General features: G+C 42.1%; 1 protein-coding gene across 4 annotated transcripts in view; it reads right to left on the bottom strand.

The window, feature by feature from the left end:
• ERG (ETS transcription factor ERG) overlaps positions 1 to 22,029 on the bottom strand; it is a 135,196-nt gene that overhangs the window by 6,587 nt on the left and 106,580 nt on the right. For 2 of the 4 annotated variants that reach the window (XM_033053525.1, XM_033053526.1), the window contains 5 exons: positions 12,090 to 12,241; positions 8,676 to 8,879; positions 7,718 to 7,798; positions 5,724 to 5,795; positions 124 to 192 (listed from right to left, as the gene is read on the bottom strand). In XM_033053525.1, coding sequence (XP_032909416.1) covers positions 124 to 192; positions 5,724 to 5,795; positions 7,718 to 7,798; positions 8,676 to 8,879; positions 12,090 to 12,241 — 578 coding nt within the window. The remainder of the gene's footprint in view (positions 1 to 123; positions 193 to 5,723; positions 5,796 to 7,717; positions 7,799 to 8,675; positions 8,880 to 12,089; positions 12,242 to 22,029) is intronic. The other 2 variants (XM_033053527.1, XM_033053528.1) reach the window with 1 other exon arrangement.

Raw genomic sequence — 22,029 nt, 5'->3', positions numbered from 1 at the left:
ACACCTCCCAGGATTGCCTATACAATTTACTTTCCAAAAATGCATGGATAAAACCCTTCTAGAGCTCCTGTAATTCCCTCTGGAGTCTAACCCACGTTTCCCCAGCTGTGCAGATGCTTTTACCTTTTGACTGAGGGCTGGGGTGGCTGTGACTCGTCCATGCTGATCTCCTGGCTTGCTCATAAGGCAAATCTGTGAAGAAAAAAAGACACTTATTTATGCAGATATGGCCTAAAGTGGTGATGTCCAAAAAGAGAACGTTTGGGAGGAGTCAGGATTTGGAAAATTATTGATTGAGGCAGGGGATTCTTTGTGAAAACCTTTATCTTCTTTATTGTCTCTAAAAACAACAGCTGTGCTCTGCACTGCCCTGCAGAGGTGCCTGCTGTTGTCAGAAGTCTGAGCTGCACTGAAATAGGTGGTGCAAAGAATCTTGAGGGACAACACAGAGTTCATCACTTCCAAAGGTTCAGGGCACTCCCTTCAGTGCCCTTCCTCAGCACAGGACACCAAGGGCTGGCACACACTGACATCATGAATAATCTGTGCTAGAATCTCACAGGGAAAGTCCCCAAAGAGTTCATTTTATAAACTCTCCCAAATTCAGCATCTAACAGTATTTCTTTTTAAGAAGACAGGCTTTAGTTGATTTATTCCTTTCTGCTTGTTGGGACAAGCTCCTTAAATTTGCACATCTAAATTTTCATTTCCCTTTCATTTACTTATTACTTCTATTTTATTTCAGTGCTTTAGCATATTAAAAAAAATGAAAAAAAACTAAACCATAAAAGCTTTCTTTATAAAGCAAATGCAGTAAATTCAAATGTTTGGTTTACCCTTAGAAAACTTTGCAGTTTCCTGTGCTTTTCCACGGCTGACTTTAACACATTAGCTAAAATTACTTCCAAAATCAGAGACTTATGTGACTTCCAGGATCTCAGGAAGGTAGCAGTGCCCACCTGGTGGAACTAAGTTGGTGCAGATGTCTTGACTATCAACACTGCTTGTGCTTTATTTCAGAATTCATGTTTGGAAATGAAACCAGTTAGAAAGCAAAGAAACAGCCCCACACTGGCTCTGTGCAAGGCAGATGTGTCTGCCCATTTCCAAGCACTGGGAAAAACAGCATTGCATGGAAATAAAGTGTCATGTAAAATGTACAACCAAATTGCCTTTAATTTATTTAGTCTGTTTGGCACTGCCACCTCCCAGAATCCTACACTTCAAAACATTTGCTTTTGCTGAGATTTGCAACTGATTTTTGTACTGGATTTTCATAGTGGATCACCTTGTATCCCTGATTTCTTGAGAACTATTCCACAGTTTCAGAGAAAATAATGTGAATTTTACAGGTGCTCATCTCTGAGCAGAACAGGAGTCATTGTGACCTGCAGATGTCCTGCTCAGGCTGAGATCCACACTGCTGCTCAATTAGAGATTTTGCCATCTGGCAAAAGACATCCAGAACTACTCTGGTGTTTATTCCAGTGGGTTCTGAGTTCTGTCTGTACAGTTGTGGGGGGTTTGAAGGTATTTTGTGCAGTCCTGCCTTGCCTGGCCAGTTCCCTTCTCCATGGCAGCTTCTCCATCTCCTCTCTAGATTCCCTTGCCAGGCAGGTTCTGGTGACATAAGCAACCTATTTTTTCTATCCAATTTTTCCACTCCCTGCCCACAAAGACATTGTCCCAACCACAATACCACCCACAATCTCTTCTCCTTTCTTCTCTTCTTTCTCCTTTTTTCTTTCTTTCTTTCTTTCTTTCTTTCTTTCTTTCTTTCTCTTTCTTTCTTTCTCTTTCTTTCTTTCTTTCTTTCTTTCTTTCTTTCTTTCTTTCTTTCTTTCTTTTCTTTCTTTCTTTCTTTCTTTCTTTCTCTTTCTTTCTTTCTCTTTCTTTCTTTCTTTCTTTCTTTCTTTTTCTTTCTTTCCCTCTCCGCTCCTCTCCTCTCCTCTCCTCTCCTCTCCTCTCCTCTCCTCTCCTCTCCTCTCCTCTCCTCTCCTCTCCTCTCCTCTCCTCTCCTCTCCTCTCCTCTCCTCTCCTCTCCTCTCCTCTCCTCTCCTCTCCTCTCCTCTCCTCTCCTCTCCTCTCCTCTCCTCTCCTCTCCTCTCCTCTCCCTATTTTTGGTTCCCAAATTCATCAGACACCTGTGCCCTGAGAGGATTGGGAGCTGCTGTGTGTGCTTGTCCTTGGTGGCACTTGAAACACTCTTGGTACAAACTGAATCCTGTGACAAAAATGTTTTGCTTTTTAACTCATCACATCACAAGAGGATCTTTTGACTACACCCTCTCCATGAAGAGAAAAATCACATTATCAGCTTTTCTGGAAATAGAGCAAAATTCCAGCTCCATGCTTGGTTCAGCAGCAGCCTTGATAAACACGCTGTTATCCCAGATAAGCAGATCTGTTCTTGTCCATGAGAAATCAGCACAGCATGTCCTTATCTCAGACAGATCCCTGATGGGAATGCTCCTGCTTGGTGAGACAAACCCCAGCCAGGTGTCCCTGAGCTCCTGAGAGCCTCATTGTGTTACTGCCACTGAAACCTCATGTTCTGTTGTAAAGGTGACTGGAGAAATCCTCCCTTGCACTGCAAGCCCTGCTCATTTCCCATTTTCTATTGTAGTGCCTTAACAATGGCAGTGCTTAATTAATCTCTCCAGAGCTGCACCCCAGGATTTGGCTGATTCCCACTGAACATTATTTATTCCCCCCACTCCTCATTTTTGACCTTTTTCATGTCATCAAGTTGCTGTCCCCAGGGTCTGCTTTTGCTCTCACATGAACAGTGCTTTGTTATGGGAAAGCTTCTCTGCAGTCTGCTTGAAATGTGACATTTAACTCAAAGGAAAGCCACAGAATAAGCCAACAAAACAGTTTCCTGAAAGAAAACTGAATTTCTCCGAAAACCACTTTTTTTCTCTGAATAAAAATTCTGACTTTGAAGGCGTCCGCCAACTTTCAATTGCAAAAGATAAAATAAAACAATACTTCCAAAATCACTACAGTTCTTTGCAGAAAATGTGCAGCTCTGCACAGAAGAACAGAGACACCCTAAAACTAAACTGCAATCCCACAAGCAATTGTGTGAATGCAGAAAGATGTTGGCACAAAGCATTCTGTTCCCTAAGTGCCATTTTAAATGTGAGTTAGATAAAAATGCTGCAATGCAGGAGCTCACCATGTCTTATATCTGGTTTAGGACCTTTTCCTCTAGATAAAAATAACATTTTATTTTTTCCATCACACACAGGATGAAACAAATATGGAAGTCATAGACTTTGGGAACAAAAAAAAATCTGATTTTCTTTCAAGTCCAGTGGAAAATAGACTGATTCCAGCCTTTGCCTGAAATCCTCTCCATTGGCACAGTTTTTCCTGCAGGACATCAGGTCCCTCTGGTTGTTCACTTCTACTGGGAATTTCTGAGAGTTTGAGGTCTCTGGATTTATGCTTGTGATTGTTTCTATAGTTCTGCTTTGTCTTCTCATCCCTATTTGTGCTGGCATTCCCCAGTGTCCCTGAGAGCTCCTGAGTGCCCCAATCTGGTTTAATGCTCCATGAAAATGTTTAATTGATTTGGAATATCCCTTCTCCTCACACTGACACTAAGCAGGTGCTCTGTGACACTTTATTTTGATAATTATATCACGTTTCCTCAACCCCAGACCCTGATTTGAACAATTTCAAACCTCTGTATCTCTCAACATGCTCCAAAGATTTCTCCATACTCCCATGGCTTTCCCAGCACCTCCAAACTCTGCAAAGAGCTTTTTTGATAAGGGATGATTGACACAGCTTTCCATGCAAGGGGTATTTAATGGCACAGCCACATTTCCCATGGGATTCTCCACTGTGGTTCTTCATTTGTTCACATTTTTCACTTTGGCTCTGAGCAGAGCAGTGGCTGTCACTGTGCCATAAATAATGATGACTGTGTTAAGTTGTTCCTTCATGAGTGAAGGGGGCTAATTTGGAATCAGTAAGACACGCAAATAACTTGTGCAAATAAAAAATGCAAATAACTTGTGCCTTGTGCTGCATTTATCAAGTTGTTTCTCCCTAATGAATTTCCTGGGTACCTGAACAGGAATCCTGTAGAGGAATCTCTGGGTTTAACTAACAACAAAATCATAAAATCATGGAGTGGTTTGGGTTGGAAGGGACCTTAAAGATCATCTCATCCCACCCCAGCCATGGCAGGGACACCTCCCACTGTCCCAGGCTGCTCCAGCCCCAGTGTCCAACCTGGAACTGAACATTCCAGGGATCCAGGGGCAGCCACAGCAAATCTGGGAATTCCATCCCAGCCCCTCCCAGGGATCAATTCCTGCCCAAATTTCCACTTAGCCCTGCCCTCTGGCAGTTCAAAGCCATTCCCTGTGTCCTGTCCCTCCACCCCTCGGGAATTGTCCCCATCTTTCCTGCAGCTCCTTCAGGTCACAATTCAATCAGTCCAAAGCTTCTCCTGTCCAGGCTGAACAATCCCAACTCCACTTAAATGCCCATTACTGGTGACAGGCTAATTAGCCAGTTCTTAATTTGTTTCTTATGACACACTGATTGAAATTCTATTGCAAATAGTTGTGGGGCATTTTGGTGAATGCATTATGAAAGCCAAATGTATGCATTGGATCAGCAGTTCCTTTTTCAGCCATTAATATAAACAAACAAATCCAGCAGAGTTTGATTTCTAAGGATCCAAACAAGTTGAATTTGTTGATGTAATAGTGTGGTAGCTGTTTGCTTTTCCTTCTTTTCTAATTACCAAATTTACTGACATGTATATGTACATGTATACAAGGCTATATAAAATAATATATAAAATAATATGTACCCTCCTGGACTGTACCCTAAAGCACAAATTTTTAATTTGCCAACGTATCTTTTCACCAGAGCTCAGCCAATTCCAGTGCATGTCCCTTCAGAGCACTTGGATTTTTGCCTCTGGCTCAGTAATGGATGTCCTTTAAATTCAGTATTTGCTGCAGTTCCTCTTGATGTCCCACCATACTCTGCACTCATTATTGGAAAAGCAAATGTCCAGGTTAGGCATTTTCCCAGCATTTTTTGTGGTGAAGGGTGATAAAAAGAAAATCTTTGGCTTCATAGCCACGTCCTCACCTTCTTTAATTATTCCCATTAGCCTTTCACAAATCAGCACATCCATAAAACTTTCACAGGTTTCAAAATTTTGAGCCTTAAGAACTTCCTTATGTTTTGGTTTTACTTAAGACTCTTAAACTCACTATCAGATTGTTGTGGGTTCTGCTTGCCTCAAACATAAATAAAATGTAGATAGCAGGAGAAGCATGTATCCTGCATTTTTAGAGTGTTTTTCCTCAACAGACTTCAAATAAAATGGAATTTTAGCCTCATTTTACAAACAGAGAGCTGAAGGGCATTGACAAGTGACTGAGCTGGGACAGTGCTACAGAACCAGTGAACAGAGCTCAGGTTTCTGATTCCCTGGTGCTTTAAAAAGTTAATACAATTGCTTCAGAGATTTGTGGAAGAAATGGACTTATTAAACTGTTCTATTTAATTCTTTCACTCTACACAATTATATAGACACAAATATATGTGATATAAGCATATAATGTGTGTGTTCAAAATAGAGCCTGTTATTTATGAAAAGGGAGTTGAAGGAGAAAAAGAATGAGATATTTCAAGAGATGAAATGAGGTAGATCACAGCACACAAGAAGTGGTCATTGTTCATACCTGGCCTGGTTGCAATTCTTTGTGTTGCTTCTGGATAAACTGATGTGTTTGGAAAAATAAAAGTGGCACCTCCTGAAGAGAGAGAAGAGGACATAACACCTAAAGATTCATTTCCACAGTCCCTACATCCACCAATATTTCCCCTCCTGTAGAGTGAATGAATGAAGACTCTGAATAACTAATTTCTGCCTTTGGACTCTTAAGTATAAAAGTTCATTCCAATAATATTTACATCTGTGTAAATCCATTCAAATCACTGGATAAAAGTCTGTGCAAAATCTGTTTTAAGAAGGAGACAGTCAAGGTCAGGAAATCCCTTCTTCCACAACCACCTCCACCTGGGAATGTGGCTTTGTGTCCCCTGAAATAAAACCTCTTTGCCTTCATTAGAGCATTCCCAGAGAGGTTCACATTTTCAACAGAGACTTTTGGGTCAGACCCTCAGATATCTCATCAATCTTCCCCAAAGTGAAAAAACCAGAAATATTGAGCTTGATGTAGGAAATGGAATCTCCCTTTTCTCAGGCACTGAAATTGCTCTGACTACACCAATGGACTTCTGATGACCCTCTCCAGGAACATCAAAAAGGTCACTTACTGCTGATTGCAAAAACTTTTTCCAACTCTTTTGTGGTCCACTGAAAACTGAGCAACTAATTTCCCATATTCTGATGATCAGCATGACATTATCCACACTCTCCAATGACAGATAATCTCATTTTGGTGAAATTAATTTCAGAATACCATTGTCAGTGCACACATAGAGAAAAAGATAACACACAGAACTGCTGAACAACACTTGGATATCTGTAAGTGGAAGCTGCTTGGCAAATTAGAATCTCTAAAACCAGAGATGGAAAAGACCATCAAGTCTATCTATTTTTAAAAAGGACTTAAATCTTATTCCAAACCACATCAAAGTAAATGGAAAAAATTTTGTTGCCTTTGGTGGGGTTTGCAGCAGGCCTAGAGCCCACAGCAAGACTTTGTTTGCCACTATGATCAGTGGCAAACCTCTGATCTCAGATCTCAGAAAGATCTTCTAATCCAGTGAACTTTGCTGTGAAACTCACTCAGAGTGAAAAACAAAATAAAATAAGAAAGAAGCATTGCAATCCAAGTTTTGTTTTCTTTTTCTTTTGCACCATCCTTTGTATTATCTTTTTCCTTTCTCATAGAGAGTTGTTATTTCTGGTCACTGTAGGTAACTAACACCCTCAGGCATGATCATGCAATATTCCAAACGTCTTTTGTAGGGATAAAAACCACATTATTTGTACAATTCCATGCCATCCTCTGTTGCACAACTGTTAGAGCATGTTAAAATAGATTCTGAATTTTTGTCATAAATATTTTAAGTTGCATACTGAAAGACAGATGAGGCATGTGTCATCCTCCTGCCTACACTCAACACTTTCCTGGGCCCAATTAACAGAAGGGTGAATATCAACAAAAATAATTTTAAGTTCAGATCAGACTTAGTGGTGATTTCAACATCAGACTTAGTGGAATTCCCAGCTCAAGTCCCACAGCAGGTAGGAAATGAGATGAGCTAACTGCCTAAAGAGCAATTTTATTGATTTCCACCACATTTAGCTCATGGGAGGGGAGGTATCCCCATTCCCCAGAGCTCAAAGCACTTCTGACCTCCAGGAAACTTCTAGGGATCCATGGAGTAGATCTGACAGTAAAATGGACAGAAGGACCAAAAAAATCCTCAGGTAAAAGGCCCCAAACCTGCAGTTTTATGCTGTGTCAGGGACCCCATCCTCTCACAGGACACAAGGAATTTTTGCACCATTTTTGCACCACCTGGCCCTGCATGGTCTCACCTTTTCTGTGTGCCTGTGCAGAAAACACACAGACAGCAGGGAGGGGATTCTCTTGCCTCCCTCCTGATTTACCACTTCCATTTTTTTAGCAAGCAGCCCATGGGAAGGAATCCTGTGCTTTTAGAAGATGACCTACAGCAGTGGGAGCAGTGCCAGCATTACCTGTGTTTCTAGCATGCATTAACCGTGGAGAGTTTTGTAAGGCCTTATCAACATCATCTGAAGTCAAATGTGGAAGAGGAGCTACAAAACAAAACAAAAAGCAACACCAAAATGTAAAAAAAATCGTGAATTATCTTTTTAAACCATATTTTCCCCTGACAGGATTGCCTGAATGTCAGTCTATCAACAGCCTGCAGTTTGGAGGGAGGTGTGTGGGCTACAGGGTAAATTAGGGCATTCATTTATCCACTTTCATAATTTATTGTCATGAATGCACAAAATTTCTGGCTGGTTATTGGCAGTGTGCGTGTGGAGGAGACTGCACGCACTGGTGTTGCAATGCTGGGTGGTTTTTTCTCCAAAAACCATGTTCATTTTAACTTCTTTAAACTGAAGCAAATTTTCCTCAAGCTTAAGTGAAAGCCCTCAATCCAGGTGAGCCCTAGTTCCTTTTTTCCCACTGAAATTCTAGCCATGCATTACAACTAATTTGCATTTGGACTCCAGGGACTGTTCCTTTTTTCCATGAATTTACAGATTTTTTAAAATTTAATTCAGTTGAGTCTTCCCAATCCTACCCAGAGCACAGCAAACTACTGCCTGTCCTTAGAATCATGCCTGGAATTCACTTTATGAATCAATGTTTGCACTCTCATTTAGTTAAAATGGAAAGAAATGAGTATGTGACCAGAAAAAACATTAGCACTGAACCCCATGTGATTTTTCCTCCTGCTGAATATGCTGAGCTTCAACTCCATTTTTCTCTGAGATGAATACACAGAAAGAACCCCTAATCCTTCTCTTTGATAAACATGAGTGAAATTAATGGGAATCTCTCCATGGAACTCAACAGGATTTGGGTTGTAATGCTCTCAGGAATGGCAACATTTCCAACAGACACTTGGAAACCCAATCATCAACAGCAACAAATCTAGGACTGACTGCAGGACCAGCTTACTCTCTCTGAGGTAGTGTAGGTGTGACAGGAGGATGTCTGCATTGTAGCTGGGGGTGAGCCTCTGGAAGTCATCCTTGGTCATCTTGCAGAGCTCCTTGCCGTCGATGTTCTGGAAGAGCAGGATGTCCACGTCCGGCAGCCCGTACTCCTTGACCGCCCACTCCAGCCACTGGCGCACGTGGTCAGTGCTCCACAGCGTGGGGTCTGCAGGGGCCACACAGCACACAGTCAGCCAGGCAAGGGAATAGCTGCCCACTGCACCAGTGCAAAATAATCCCCTCTTTATCCTGCTTTGGTATGCTGAGTGCAGGGGAGAACACTGTGAGTGATAACACAAACCCTGTGCTGCTCAGTCAGCTCCCCCTCCCTTCAAAAAACAAACTATGATGCCTCAAGTTTTAAGTTTTTCTGTTCTGCTTGGGTGTGCAGCTCTTAGTTTTATATTAAGGGTCACTAGGATCTTTTCCTATTCCAGCTCAAGGGGGGACTCAAGGACAACCTCTTCAAACTTCAGGCTCTAAGCATAAACGATGTGGAAAGAGGAGGGTGGGCAAGCAAGGAGGATGAAAATTCATGATTTGAGGGTATTAATTCTGTAGGCAAATGGATTAAAACCTATAAAAATGTGAGATCTTGTGATCAAGCCCTCTTTTGGTTCCATCTTGAAGCCATCTGGACAGGGCCATGATTGTGGCACTGGAACTGCCAGGGTGTGGCCTTTGAAGACCCCTCAATAAATATCTATTTTATTCTTCTTAACTCTGTCTATGCTCTGTTCCAGCTCCTCTAGGCATCACCTACACTAAGTAAAGAACCTTTAAACTGGCTATAACTCTCTTCACCAATGAATCTAGCAAAACACACATATCAGTAATAATATAATTAAATCAAACAACTAAGAACCTTTAAATGCTATAACTCTCTTCACTACTGAATCTATCAAAATCCACAGATCAGCAATAATATAATTAAACCAAACAACAAAACCATAAAAAACAAAAATTCAAACAGTAAAAAGCTCCCCTCAAATTGTTAAATTAGCCACAATAGTCAAAGCTTTTCAGCTTTTTTTCTAAGCCTTTCAATTTACTTACAAATTCTACTTATGTTACCAATATAACTAAAAAAAAAGACACAATCTTAAAAAAACATTAGCAATATGTTAATTGCTCCCACTCAGGTCTTCTGCCTCTTTGTTTTTAGGCCTTTTTAGCCACAGATTGACAGAGCTTCTGGCCCTCTGACAGCACTGCAAGCTGTAGCTGAACAATTTCCAAAACTCTCTCTTCAATCCTTATCTTTATACAAATTTCCACTCATGCCTGAAAGAATCTTTCTTGGGTGCAGGCTAAACAAGCACTCACAGATTTGGGTGGTTGTTTCACAAACTAGGGTGGGTATCTTGTTAATAATATTAGAATATTAAAATATTCTGAATTTTTTTTCCCCCAGACTGCTGTGTTGCACATTGCTACACCTGCATGGATTATTGGAAAATTATTTGGGGAAAAAGAGTCCCAAACAGTCAAGATTTCTAGCAAAATGTTTTTTGTTTTTTTTTCTCCTCTAAGCTCCTCATTTTCTATTTCTCCCCCATTCTACTTTTTCTTGTTCTCAGGTCATACCATGAAGAATTTATACTTTTTGCAGAGAAAAAATTAAAGCCAAGGGGAAAAAAATTCTTCAAGACTTTCTTCCTGACTCTGATTTTGTGATATCCTCAAGGATGAGAATGGAGCATGTGGAGGTCAACGGGCTGTTGTCCATCCCATGAAAATCTGGGACATGAATGGAAGCCTAAATAGCTTTTCTATGGCTTTCTTCAGTGCTATTCCCTCTATTCTCACTGTTGTTCAGGTTTGTCTGAAAGAGCTGGAGACCTCCTGAATTCCACCAAAAAGCACTTGAAATAATGCCTCCTCTGGGATGAAATAAGCAGGAATCTAGAGGGATGAAGTCTGGTGCTAAATCTTGGGTCTGGATGAGATTGCCCACATCTACAGCAGAGAACTCTGAAAAATTCAGTTTGCTCTGAAGAAAACAACCAAACACCAGGAAATTTACCAAAATATTTTCATTATGTCTATAATTTTAAATGTCCCTTAATTACGATAAATAGAAAGTTACTGCATGTGGAAATCTGAATTTTACTTCTGACTTTACCACATGACCTGCACACTGCCTATGTGATAATCAAAACCAACTGATTTTTACCCAATAATTTCTTCAAGTGACCTCAAAACATCAAGTCTGTGACTGTGACCATCTTCTTCCTTGAAAGTCACTCAGATCCACCTCAAAACACACCTCCAGGAACACACTAAAAAAAATCCCTTGCTGAGCTAACCATGCTAAAAGACTTTTTTTAAAAAGTGCCAAACACCAGGAAGAAAAACATTTTAGGAGAACATTCAAAAGCTGTGTGTTTCAGTGTTGGCAAGACACTCTTTATTCAGAGCATCACTCTCCTGTCTCCAGAACAGAATTGACAATAACATTGCAGGGGACACTGCAACAGATTTGTCCACACCTTTCTTGACAAATAACTGAAATAATCACAACTTGCAAAATTGGCCACAGTCAGTACTCTTGCATGTCTAAGCAACTGAAAAACTGTAAGAATATTAAGCAAGATGGCAAAGGCAGAAATATTTCAGACAGGAGAGGAACCAGCAGCAGAATATTCTCTCCTGGCTGCAGGTGTTGAGTTTACCCTGTGGTTTAGGAACACCCACAGATGCTGTGATGCTGTGACTTGGAAATAGGCTTACTAATTATTCTGCAAAATATCCCAGGTTTGTTTGCAGGACAAGGCAGTCAGAAGTGACATGAAGACAACAGCTTTCTGGTCCCATCAACTGTTGAATCCCACAGCCAAGCCTGCCAAGGCTGACCAAGAATTTCTCAACTGTGCTCTTACATTGCAGTGAAGCTGTCAGTTTGCTCAGTAAAATGTTTTATGCTGCCCAGACTCAGGGGATAACCCTCATAAAGGCTTTTCATGCCCTGTTTATCCCATAGGAGCTTCTTTTCGGTATTTTCAAAGATAATCTGTGCTACTGTGATCCTTTCTTTCTCTCCCACACACCCTGCACCAAGCTTGTGCAAAGGATAAGAAACAGAGGTGCTTCTTCCTTTTGCCCACTTTAGGGTGAAACCCTCCAAAAGGAGCTACAGGAATCAGATAAGATCTGTTATCAGCTCATTCTGCTGCTGAAATGGGAAGAACAGATTGAGGACTGTCCTCACTGTGATCCTCCTCAGCTCATTCTCTCAACAACCCCTAAAAATTACTGCTCTTTTCCTCCTCATCACCTCCATCACTACTCTCCTCCAAACCCTCTTAGATAATCTTAGTGGGTTTGAGGGAAATGCAGTTTTTTTAGCTTGTAATTTTGGTGTGGAGGGTCTAACCTGCTGGCACAATGACTCTTCGCTCGTTGGTCGTCATGTTTGGGGGTGGGACGTGCTTCTCCTCCATGTAGTTGCCATAGTTCATCCCAACACTGTCTGAGCTGCTGACCATCTTCCCTCCTTTTGCCACGCTGCAGTCATCTGGAGAATTCCTAGGCAGACAAGAGAGGTGGGCTTCCATTATTATCCTTATTAACATCAACTGGAATGAGATGGAAAACTGGGAGTCGAGCACCCGGAAAACCCAGTACCCTCCACCCAGTGACTCTGCAGATTCCTCCAGTTGTCTAAAAAGGTGTTGGACTATAGATTTATTTCTATTATCAAAGGATCAGGCTCTCACATCTCTCTAGAAATTATAAATACTAATAATTTAATTCCAGACATGAAATGGAGCCTTGGTCATGAGCTTGTTCAGTTTGCAAGGAGCTGCATTTCCCTCTGCAAACATCTCTTGGACAACTGAGAAACACTGAAATGCACTCATTGCATGTTTTCTGGGGGAAACTATTCTTAGTTGCTGTTGTCCAAGCACTCCAAGGCCATGGCTGTTCCACACTCAGCTGCACTTCATGTCATGCAATGTATCCACATTCCTGTGCAAGGCTCACAAAAAAAAAGGAACATTTGCCAAAGCCATGATTCAAAATGCCACACGCATGACTGGAAAAACCTTTCAGCTCCTGACTAGCTCAGTCTCCATGGTACTGTAGTCAAGACAGGGAAATCTGCAGAGGATCTGCAACCAGACACCTCTTTAATTTTGGCTTTGCTTTCTGAATAGAGTCTTTAGGTTTAACATCCCACAGGGGGTTCCCTAATGGCATTTTAATTGCATCACAGTTTTCTTTCTGGCAGACACAGACATATTTGTCCCTTAATTTAATGTCTACAACGTGTTTCATCAGAGGGAGAAAAATTGTTACAAAAATCAAAATAAAACACTCAGCCATGGGGAATACCTTTAAATGTAAAGAGGTTGTTTGGCAAGGGAAGAAGGGTGTTAGCTGGGGTTTGGTTTCTTTAGCAATACCTCAATACTAACAAACTTTCCTTTAGTCCTGCCATTTAACTCCTGAAATTGTGCTGTGCTCTCACTAAACAGGCAGGTCATAGATTCAGGAATCACAGAATGGGTTGGGTTGGAAGGGAATTTAAAGATCACTCAGTGCCATGGCAGGGACACCTCCCACTGTCCCAGGTGCTCCAGCCCCAATGTCCAACCTGGAACTGAACATTCCAGGGATCCAGGGGCAGCCACAGCTGCTCTGGCAATTCCATCCCAGCCCCTCCCCACCCTCCCAGGGAACAATTTATTCCCAAAATCCCACCCAACTCTGCCCTCCTTCAATTTAAGGTCCTTCCCCCCTGTCCTGTCTCTCCAGATCTCTTGGAGCCCCTTTTAAGCCCTGTGACTCAGTTGTGTTGACTGCTCAGCACTACCATGGTTCAGGAACTAATCCAGTTATAATTCTTACATGAGTGTTTTAAAAAACAAGAACTAGCACTGGGAAAGCTGAAAAATTAGTGTACATGTTACATGTACACAAAGTATAGCATTATTTTTTCTATGCAGTGTTTCCACTAATTTTACACTTCTCTGTTAAAGTAGATATTAAAGAAAAAAAATCAACTGCTGCTGACTTTCAGTTTAAAAATAAAATATATCACAGAGATCATTCAATGGTTGACAACATCATCTTTAGGAGAAGGAAGAGGGCCTTGAGTGTTGCCTGGAAAACTCTGGCTTCACACACTTTTTCCAGGATGCCTCTAACACACCACAGATCAATTCTGCCCTGTGTAAAACCCTGCAACTGCTCTGCCAGCCCCAGGACTGAAAAACAACCACGAGGGAAAGCACAGCCAGCACCTGCCACTGTGTGCTGGTGAATTCAGCCCTTCCTCTCACAACCAGAGCACCTGGGCAGTATTTTCTCAGGTTTAGTTTTGCTCTCCTACAACACACATCACTAAACATAACTGTGGGATGCAGCCCATTTCTGTCCAAACAGAGCAGAGCAAAACAAAGCTGCTTTTTGTTTCAGACATAAATGCTGAAGGACAGCTTTTGTGGTGATTCCTTGTGAGTGAAATGTTGGCTTTTTCTGCTTCCCTTTCACAAATACAAATGGCATAAATGCATGAGTGAGCCTGCACTTTAAATTATGGTTGTTTGGAAACATCCTCCACCACCTGCCCTCATACCTGTGCAGATGTGGACTCCCAAAAGCAATTCTGTTACAAAGAACTATGTGGCCCATTCACTGAATTTTTAGGAAACAGAAGCTAGCAACATCCTTTAGTTTAACTGGCACAGATATTGAATTTTGTTTTTTTTTTTCTGGGGAAAGAAACTTGGGATAAAAGGACTCCAAAGTGAAATATCCCATCAGTAGCAGCCCACAGCACTTCTACAAGCAATGGTGCATTAAAAACACTCTTGTAAACACTGAGCAGTAAATGATGTGAAAGATCCAGTAGCACACAGCTTTTGGCAATCTGACAGGGCTTCTGAGATGGTTTTCTGATCTGAACATAAACAGACAGGGGTGGGGAAGAAGATCATAAATAAGTCATAACTTTTCATTAAAATCCAGAAGCAGATGGTCAAGAGCTTTGTCCATTTAGCTCAGTGGGTGGACAAGCAAATCCCCCATCCATCAAATCTCCTAAGACCAAGCTTAATTTCAGGCATGGAATCAGCTCCATGGGATTTAACAGGACTACTCTGGTACTTCAAATTGAGTGTGTGCCCTAAACCACTGAGCCAGGGCTAAACTCAACTGCCTGGAACAAACTTCTACAGTACAGAAAGCAAAACTGAAAATGCAAGCAGAGGCTAGAAAATGTTGCTTCTAGTGCCCAGAACAACAAGAGAGTGATTGTCTACAAAGGGATTTTTTTTTTTTTCAGGGCTTTCTGTGAGTCTGCTTTATTTCTGAACCACCAGGGGAGCAGGTTGGAAAAGCAGCTTTTGGAAAGTGTGCCCAGAATGAAGGGTGCAGCCCTGCAGTGATTCATCTCCAGGTCTGAAATGAAACCAGAGATGTTTTTCTTCACGGCTGCCTGTTATTTTTGCCCTTTGTAAATATACTGTGTTACACCTGGAACTTACAAAAACACAAATTAAAAAATTAAAAAGAGGTAAGACTGCACACAGTCATGGTACCCAAGCACACTTTGTCCAGTCTTGAGCTGATAAATGTCTGCTGAAAAAGTCTTTTCTCCTTGAAACAAAGCCTCATCTTTATGCAGTGTTACTTAAAATCAAGCTGATTTGAATTAAATTTATCCCCCACTCCTACTGAAGCTGATTGGAGTTTTGCCAGCCATTGACTCAGATGAAAGCAGATGTAAGTTCATAAATAAGTGTATGAAACACATTTTTTCCTTTTCACTATGCTACTATTTTCCCCAGGTGACATAAAACACCTGTACTGTGGTGAAGTGCAAGGTGTCAGAGAAATTCAGATCAGGAATCAGCAAATCCCTCCATGTGTCATTCCTCTAATATAAACTCCTCTGTTCAATATTTCTGACTTTCAGAAGGAAATAAATGAGAAAAAATGTATTCTCCAAATATCTACATGTCTGAAGTTTATTTAATAAGCACAGCTTGGATTGCAGAGCCTGTACAAGGTCAGCCCATACTGAGGGCATTGCAAAGCTTGCTGAACCTCACTCCCCTTCACTGCAGCTTGCAGTGAATTTGGTATCAGTGCTTCCTCCCCAAGGAGTTTGTCACTGAAAAAGAAGAAAAAGACTGAGAATTTATTGCTTTGAAGAACAGTGGGGAGAGCCAGATGCTCCCAGGTGAGAAGGGGCCTGTGCTGAGACTGAAAACAGTTCCAGGGGTGATTCTGGAGCCCTCAGCACTCAGCAGAGGATCCCAGAATGGTTTGGGTTGGAAGAGAACTTGAAGTTCCACTCAGTGCCACCCCTGCCATGGCAGGGACACCTCCCACTGTCCCAGGCTGCTCCAACCTGGAACTGAACATTGCAGGGATCCAGGGGCAGCCACAGCTGCTCTGGCAATTCCATCCCAGCCCCTCCCAGGGAACAATTCCTGATTCCCAAGATCCCATCCAACCCCCCAGTGAAGCCATTCCCTGTGTGCTGTCCCTGCAGCCCTTGGGAATTGTCTCTCTCCAGGTTTCCTGCAGCTCCTTCAGGCCCTGCAAGGCCACCCTGAGCTCAGCCCAAAGCTTCTCCTGTGCAGGCTGAACAATCCCAGCTGTGCCAGCCTTTCCTCCCAGCAGAGCTGCTCCATCCCTCTGCTCATCCTGCTGCCTCCATGGACTCCCTTCTAAGAATTCTTGTGAAAGCAAAATTTCCCACAGAGAATTCCAGCACAACAGAGGCATGAAAATGCCAGAAAAGTCACACTGGCTGAAATATCCCTGGGGGGCTCCCACAGGCTCTTCCCAAAATGCTCAGTGACCTGGGCTGGGGAGCTGTACACAAATAAGTAAATAAATGGGTGGGTGAGTAACTGGAAAAGGGTGGGAAGGAGCTGCCAGGTCTGTGGAAGGCAAGGAAATCCCTCAGGAACACAGCACTGGCTAAAGCTGCTTAAACTGATGGTGAAGCCATGGCTAATCTCTGCTGTGAGGTGAGAAAAGCAGTCCTAGGAAGATGAGAGAAAGAAAGAAAGAGAAAGAAAGGAAGGAAGGAAGGAAGGAAGGAAGGAAGGAAGGAAGGAAGGAAGGAAGGAAGGAAGAAGGAAGGAAAGGAAAGGAAAGGAAAGGAAAGGAAAGGAAAGGAAAGGAAAGGAAAGGAAAGGAAAGGAAAGGAAAGGAAAGGAAAGGAAAGGAAAGGAAAGGAAAGGAAAGGAAAGGAAAGGAAAGGAAAGGAAAGGAAAGGAAAGGAAAGGAAAGGAAAGGAAAGGAAAGGAAAGGAAAGGAAAGGAAAGGAAAGGAAAGGAAAGGAAAGGAAAGGAAAGGAAGGAAAGGAAAGGAAAGGAAAGGAAAGGAAAGGAAAGGAAGGAAAGGAAAGGAAAGGAAAGGAAAGGAAAGGAAAGGAAAGGAAAGGAAGGAAAGGAAAGGAAAGGAAGGAAAGGAAAGGAAAGGAAAGGAAAGGAAAGGAAAGGAAAGGAAAGGAAAGGAAAGGAAAGGAAAGGAAAGGAAAGGAAAGGAAAGGAAAGGAAAGGAAAGGAAAGGAAAGGAAAGGAAAGGAAAGGAAAGGAAAGGAAAGGAAAGGAAAGGAAAGGAAAGGAAAGGAAAGGAAAGGAAAGGAAAGGAAAGGAAAGGAAAGGAAAGGAAAGGAAAGGAAAGGAAAGGAAAGGAAAGGAAAGGAAAGGAAAGGAAAGGAAAGGAAAGGAAAGGAAAGGAAAGGAAAGGAAAGGAAAGGAAAGGACCCTGAGGGTCACCCAGAGATGTCACCTGGAGGCACCTCTGGCTCCTTTCTCCCGTGACAGCACACACAGAGCTGCTGCCTTTCTGTGAACACAGCACAAGGTGCTTTTTTACCGAGCTGTACACACAGCAACCATTCATCTCCAATCAAACAATAACTTGGGCTAATTCAATCTTTCCATTTTCTTTTTTATTTCCTTCCCCTTAGCTTTCCCCAGCTATCCTGCAACCCACAGCTGCTCTGAGCCTCAAGGCCATGGTGGCAAATGCAGGCAGTCAGTGTCTGGCTCACTAGAGGCCAGTCAAGCTATAAATATTCCCAGCCTGGCTCTTTGTGCTCCCAGCGTGGGGAAACAGCTGGTTTAAGTTTGACTGCACGTTGTCATTTCTCCATTAGTGCAAACACTTCAATATTTCTTACGTGTCAGGTTGGAGTGAAGAAAGGGAAAGCAGGGAAGGGGGTCACGAAAAGCCAAAGCTAAGAAATGATGTTCTGTATATACATAATTTACAATTAGATTGCTGCCTGGGACAAGGCTGAGGTTTGACATGGTGATAGCTGGGCCAAAGCCACAAAGACTTCCCAGTTGGCCTATAACTTTCAGGACCTATTTTCTCTTGTTTTTCTTTTATTATTTTTATAGAAATTCTATTATGATGGTAATGGATTACATTTCTCAAATTGTATTTCATTTCAAGAGCTTGTAAGCCTGTTGTATTTGTGGTTTTGTAAAATATGAAATACCAGGAGATGGGGCCCTTCCCAAACCACACGTGCCTTCTTTTGTGGGCAGGATCATATAGAAAGTCAGGAAAATAGAGCATGCCAGGAATAAACAGAAGTGACATCTTGTATGGAAACCATAATCCCCCAAGTCTGTGGAATGTCTGCTGATTTTCATGATTAGCACTAAGGGGCTGTGAGGGTGCAAAATGCTACAGCCCATGATTAGCCACTTTTCCTTACCTTCTGTTTTCTCTTAAAAAGCTATTGCTAAACTTTAAATACTGAACACCCTCACTGATGCTGCCCTGATCAAAATGAAACACCCACTAATGACAGGGCAGAGGAGAAAACTCCTCACCAAGTGCTCTGGACACAGCAAACCCTCTACAGGAAATCAAAAACAAAGATGGGAATAGTCCTAAATAATGACAACAATCACAGCTCTTGTGAGGTCCTATGTCATTATTTTAAGATTATTTTTATATTTCACTGCCCATCTTTTGCTGGGAATTCAGTGGTCAATCCCAAATGTAGCCACGATAATTATGAATGAGCCCATTATCCCAGACTGGAAAGCTTCTTATTTAGCACCTGCCAGCCCAGCACCTCCCAAAAAAATAAAATAGTGGTAGTATTGGTGAGCTGAGTTTGTTTTTCTCCTTGGCAACATGTTTGCCTCAAGAACAGAGCCAAGCCATGTCCCCACACACACGTGTTAAGCTGGGGATTTTCAGAGCAAAGAGGAGCTTCTTGAAGCACTCACACATCCTGACTTTGCCATTTTTCCAGCTTGGTAGGCAGTCACTCCACCAACCACCCAGCCACTGGGAAAAAGGATTATCACTCTGAGATAATCAATGTCTTCTTACCCCAAATTAATAACACCTTACACAGGCAGCTCCAGTAAGGAAAATCATCCTCTTAGGACACATTTCCCAGCTCTGCCCTGGGCTGACTCTGCTGGTGATGCCTTTTCTTTGGGTTTAGACATTGTGAAAGGATAAAGAGTTTTTATTTTGGCATTTAACAAGGATTTTATCCTGTAATAATTTGTTAAGGTGGAATATTTTGAAATATATATTGTAGATTGCATATGCAATTTTATACATTTTGTAAATTAGCATATTTAACAAAGATGTTTTAATGAGAGGCTTAAATGAATAGCATGGCATTTTTCTATTTTAAAGTTGTTTTTTTTTTAACATAGGCTTAATTTTAGTTTATAGGATATGTTTTAGAGGGGGCTTTGGTTTTTTGAGACAGCATAAGGTTTTTTAATTGTGAGCTTTTTAGGATGTTTGGCTTTTTTGGCTTAGTAGAATATTAGGATTATGTTGAGATACCAGGTTTAAAGAATTACAAGTATGTATGTTAAGGGCACTGAGAATATATAAAAAATGTAGATAAAAAGAAAAGGTAAAAAGAATCATCATGGCATCACTGGAGACAGAATCCCATGGGCTGCTGGGGGTTTGGGCCAGGCTTGCTGTTTAGTCTGAGCTGAGGTTTCCCAGGAATGCCAGGCTGGGTCTGGTGGTGTGCCACCAGATGTGCAAGGGATGTGGCACCCCATGGTTGGTGCTCCAGGGCTGGAAAAGCCTTGCCCTGGAAAACAAGTGATGTCAGGGTGGTGGGTGCACACCAGCCCTGCCCCTCCACGTGCTGGACACTCACCAGCTGGGGTCAAAGGATGGGGACAGAATTTTTAGTGACAGGATGAGGATCCATGGCTGAAAACTGAACCACAAGAAGTTCCACCTCAATAGGTGGAAGGATTTATTTACTTTGTGGGTGGCAGAGCACTGGAACAGCTGCCCAGGGAGAACAAGGAGTCTCCCTCTCTGGAGACATTCCAAAGCCACCTGGATGTGCTCCTGTGTCACCTGCTCCAGGTGACCCTGCCTTGGTGATGGGGATGATCTCCAGAGGTGCCTTCCAACCCCAACAATTCCAGGATTCAATGGTTCTGTGATTCTGATTCAGCTCAAAGCCAGCCTGGATGCTGGGAGCAGGATGGGTCTGCTGGAATACAAATGAATTCTCCCTCCCCAGCGCCTGGGCACAGCAGCTGTCACACATCTCAACAGCACAGGGCACCTCAAGGGCTCCCCATTCCACTTTGCTGGCTTGTATGGCACAAAGAATCTACTCCTTAGGAGACTTCACATCAAGGGAAAAAAAAAAAAAACACCAGCAAAGAAACTCAAGTTCACCCTGGACTCTGAAAAGTCCTCCTGTGTGTCAGACATTCTGAACCCACAGAGTACAGAGGCTCTTTGATGAAAATTCAGGCAGTTACATGCAAAGAAAAATGGTATTTCCCAAAAGAGCCAGCACAAAAGATGTATTAAGTGATAATTTCATTCTCAAATGGTTTTCAAGCAACAACTGGTAGCACTTAAATCAACATTTTGCACATGATTAAATCCTAAGGACAACTAATTATTTCTGGCATTTCTTTAAAACTTCTCTATCAGCCAAGCTGATGTTGGAAAGCTTCTGCTGTGCTTTCACTGCAGTTACTTTCAAAATACTTCTTCAATGAAATCATCACGCTGCTCATGGCAAGAGAAATTTATCTGTGGCCTGAATAAGACTCTGTGTTCCACTTCAGCCTGCCTGAAAAAGATGGATTACCTACAGTAAATGTCATTATTCCAAGCTACCTTTGTGTAGTCCCACCCATGGGCACAGCAGAGTCCCATGGGTGAGTGTATTCCAAGACCACTGGGAAATCCATGGATTTAAATGCTGTTTAAGCAGTACCCAGAGCCTCATGAGAGCATTTCCACAGAGTGAATTTCCCTCTAAATGCATGACAAGAATTGCACTCATTGTGGTAGAATTGCTCAACCCTAATTTGATGAAATACATAAAGAACAATAAACAGCAAAGTAACAGAGTGGCACATGCAACCTCCAGATTTATAGCACAGGGTGAATCTTTTGGCCTGACCCAGGAGCAATAAATAGCAGGAAACAGGATTGCTACATTCAGGTGAAAGATTGACTGTGGGGTAGCACAAAAGGTCTCATTAGATTTATGTACCTGGAAGGAACAGAATTAATGTACTTAAAGAAACTCAATTTGATGCCACCTGTGACAACCTGCATTTTATATGCAGCAGCAGCCAGGTAAATGACAGCTTTAATTTAAACTTCTCTTGCTTTATTTAATTTAAGGTAAGCTCCCAGGCTTTACTTTGTGGTGCTGGGCTGCAGGGTTTATCTTGAAAAATACTGTTATTGTTAAAGAAAAGTGGGTCTCTAATCCTTGTGCAGCACACTGAAAATAACCCTTTAATTTCATTCTAATGGCATTTCTCTGATATTCACAGGAATGGCAGCTCTGAGACTGTTAAGTTTTGGAATTTAATGCAGGGCAATTACATTAAATTGCAATTAAATTACATGGGGAAGGTTCTAGCAGAGGGGGCACATTCCTTCTCTGAGTGGGTGCTTAACTGGGGATGTCTGAGGGGTTCAATATGCTCCCAAAATTTTATACCCTCCTCCAAAGCACAGAATATATGGCCAGGAAACACTGACATGGGAGAGCTGGAGGGCAAAAAATTGCAATGTTAACTTCTCCCTGGCCACCACTTCGTGGGGTCTCATTCCCTGCTTTGCATCCTGAATTATCCAGATCAGGTGCCCACCTGGAGGACAATTACAGAGGATCCTTGGAGCAGCACTTGCATGGCTCTGCAAGGTGGGGTCATGTTTTAGATTCCTCTGGGGCAACTCAGATTTGAAAATGGGTCTAAACAGAGCAGGTACAGTTTTACTAAACAAGAAACACAGCTCCAAGTGCTCCAGGTGCTGCTTGTGGTAATATTTAACATACAAAGCATTTT

This window comes from Catharus ustulatus, chromosome 2 (genome assembly GCF_009819885.2).
Source record: "Catharus ustulatus isolate bCatUst1 chromosome 2, bCatUst1.pri.v2, whole genome shotgun sequence".
NCBI classification, from domain to species: Eukaryota; Metazoa; Chordata; class Aves; order Passeriformes; family Turdidae; genus Catharus; species Catharus ustulatus.
Note: the sequence above shows the minus strand (reverse complement) of the source record. Positions and strands in the feature narration are given on the sequence as shown.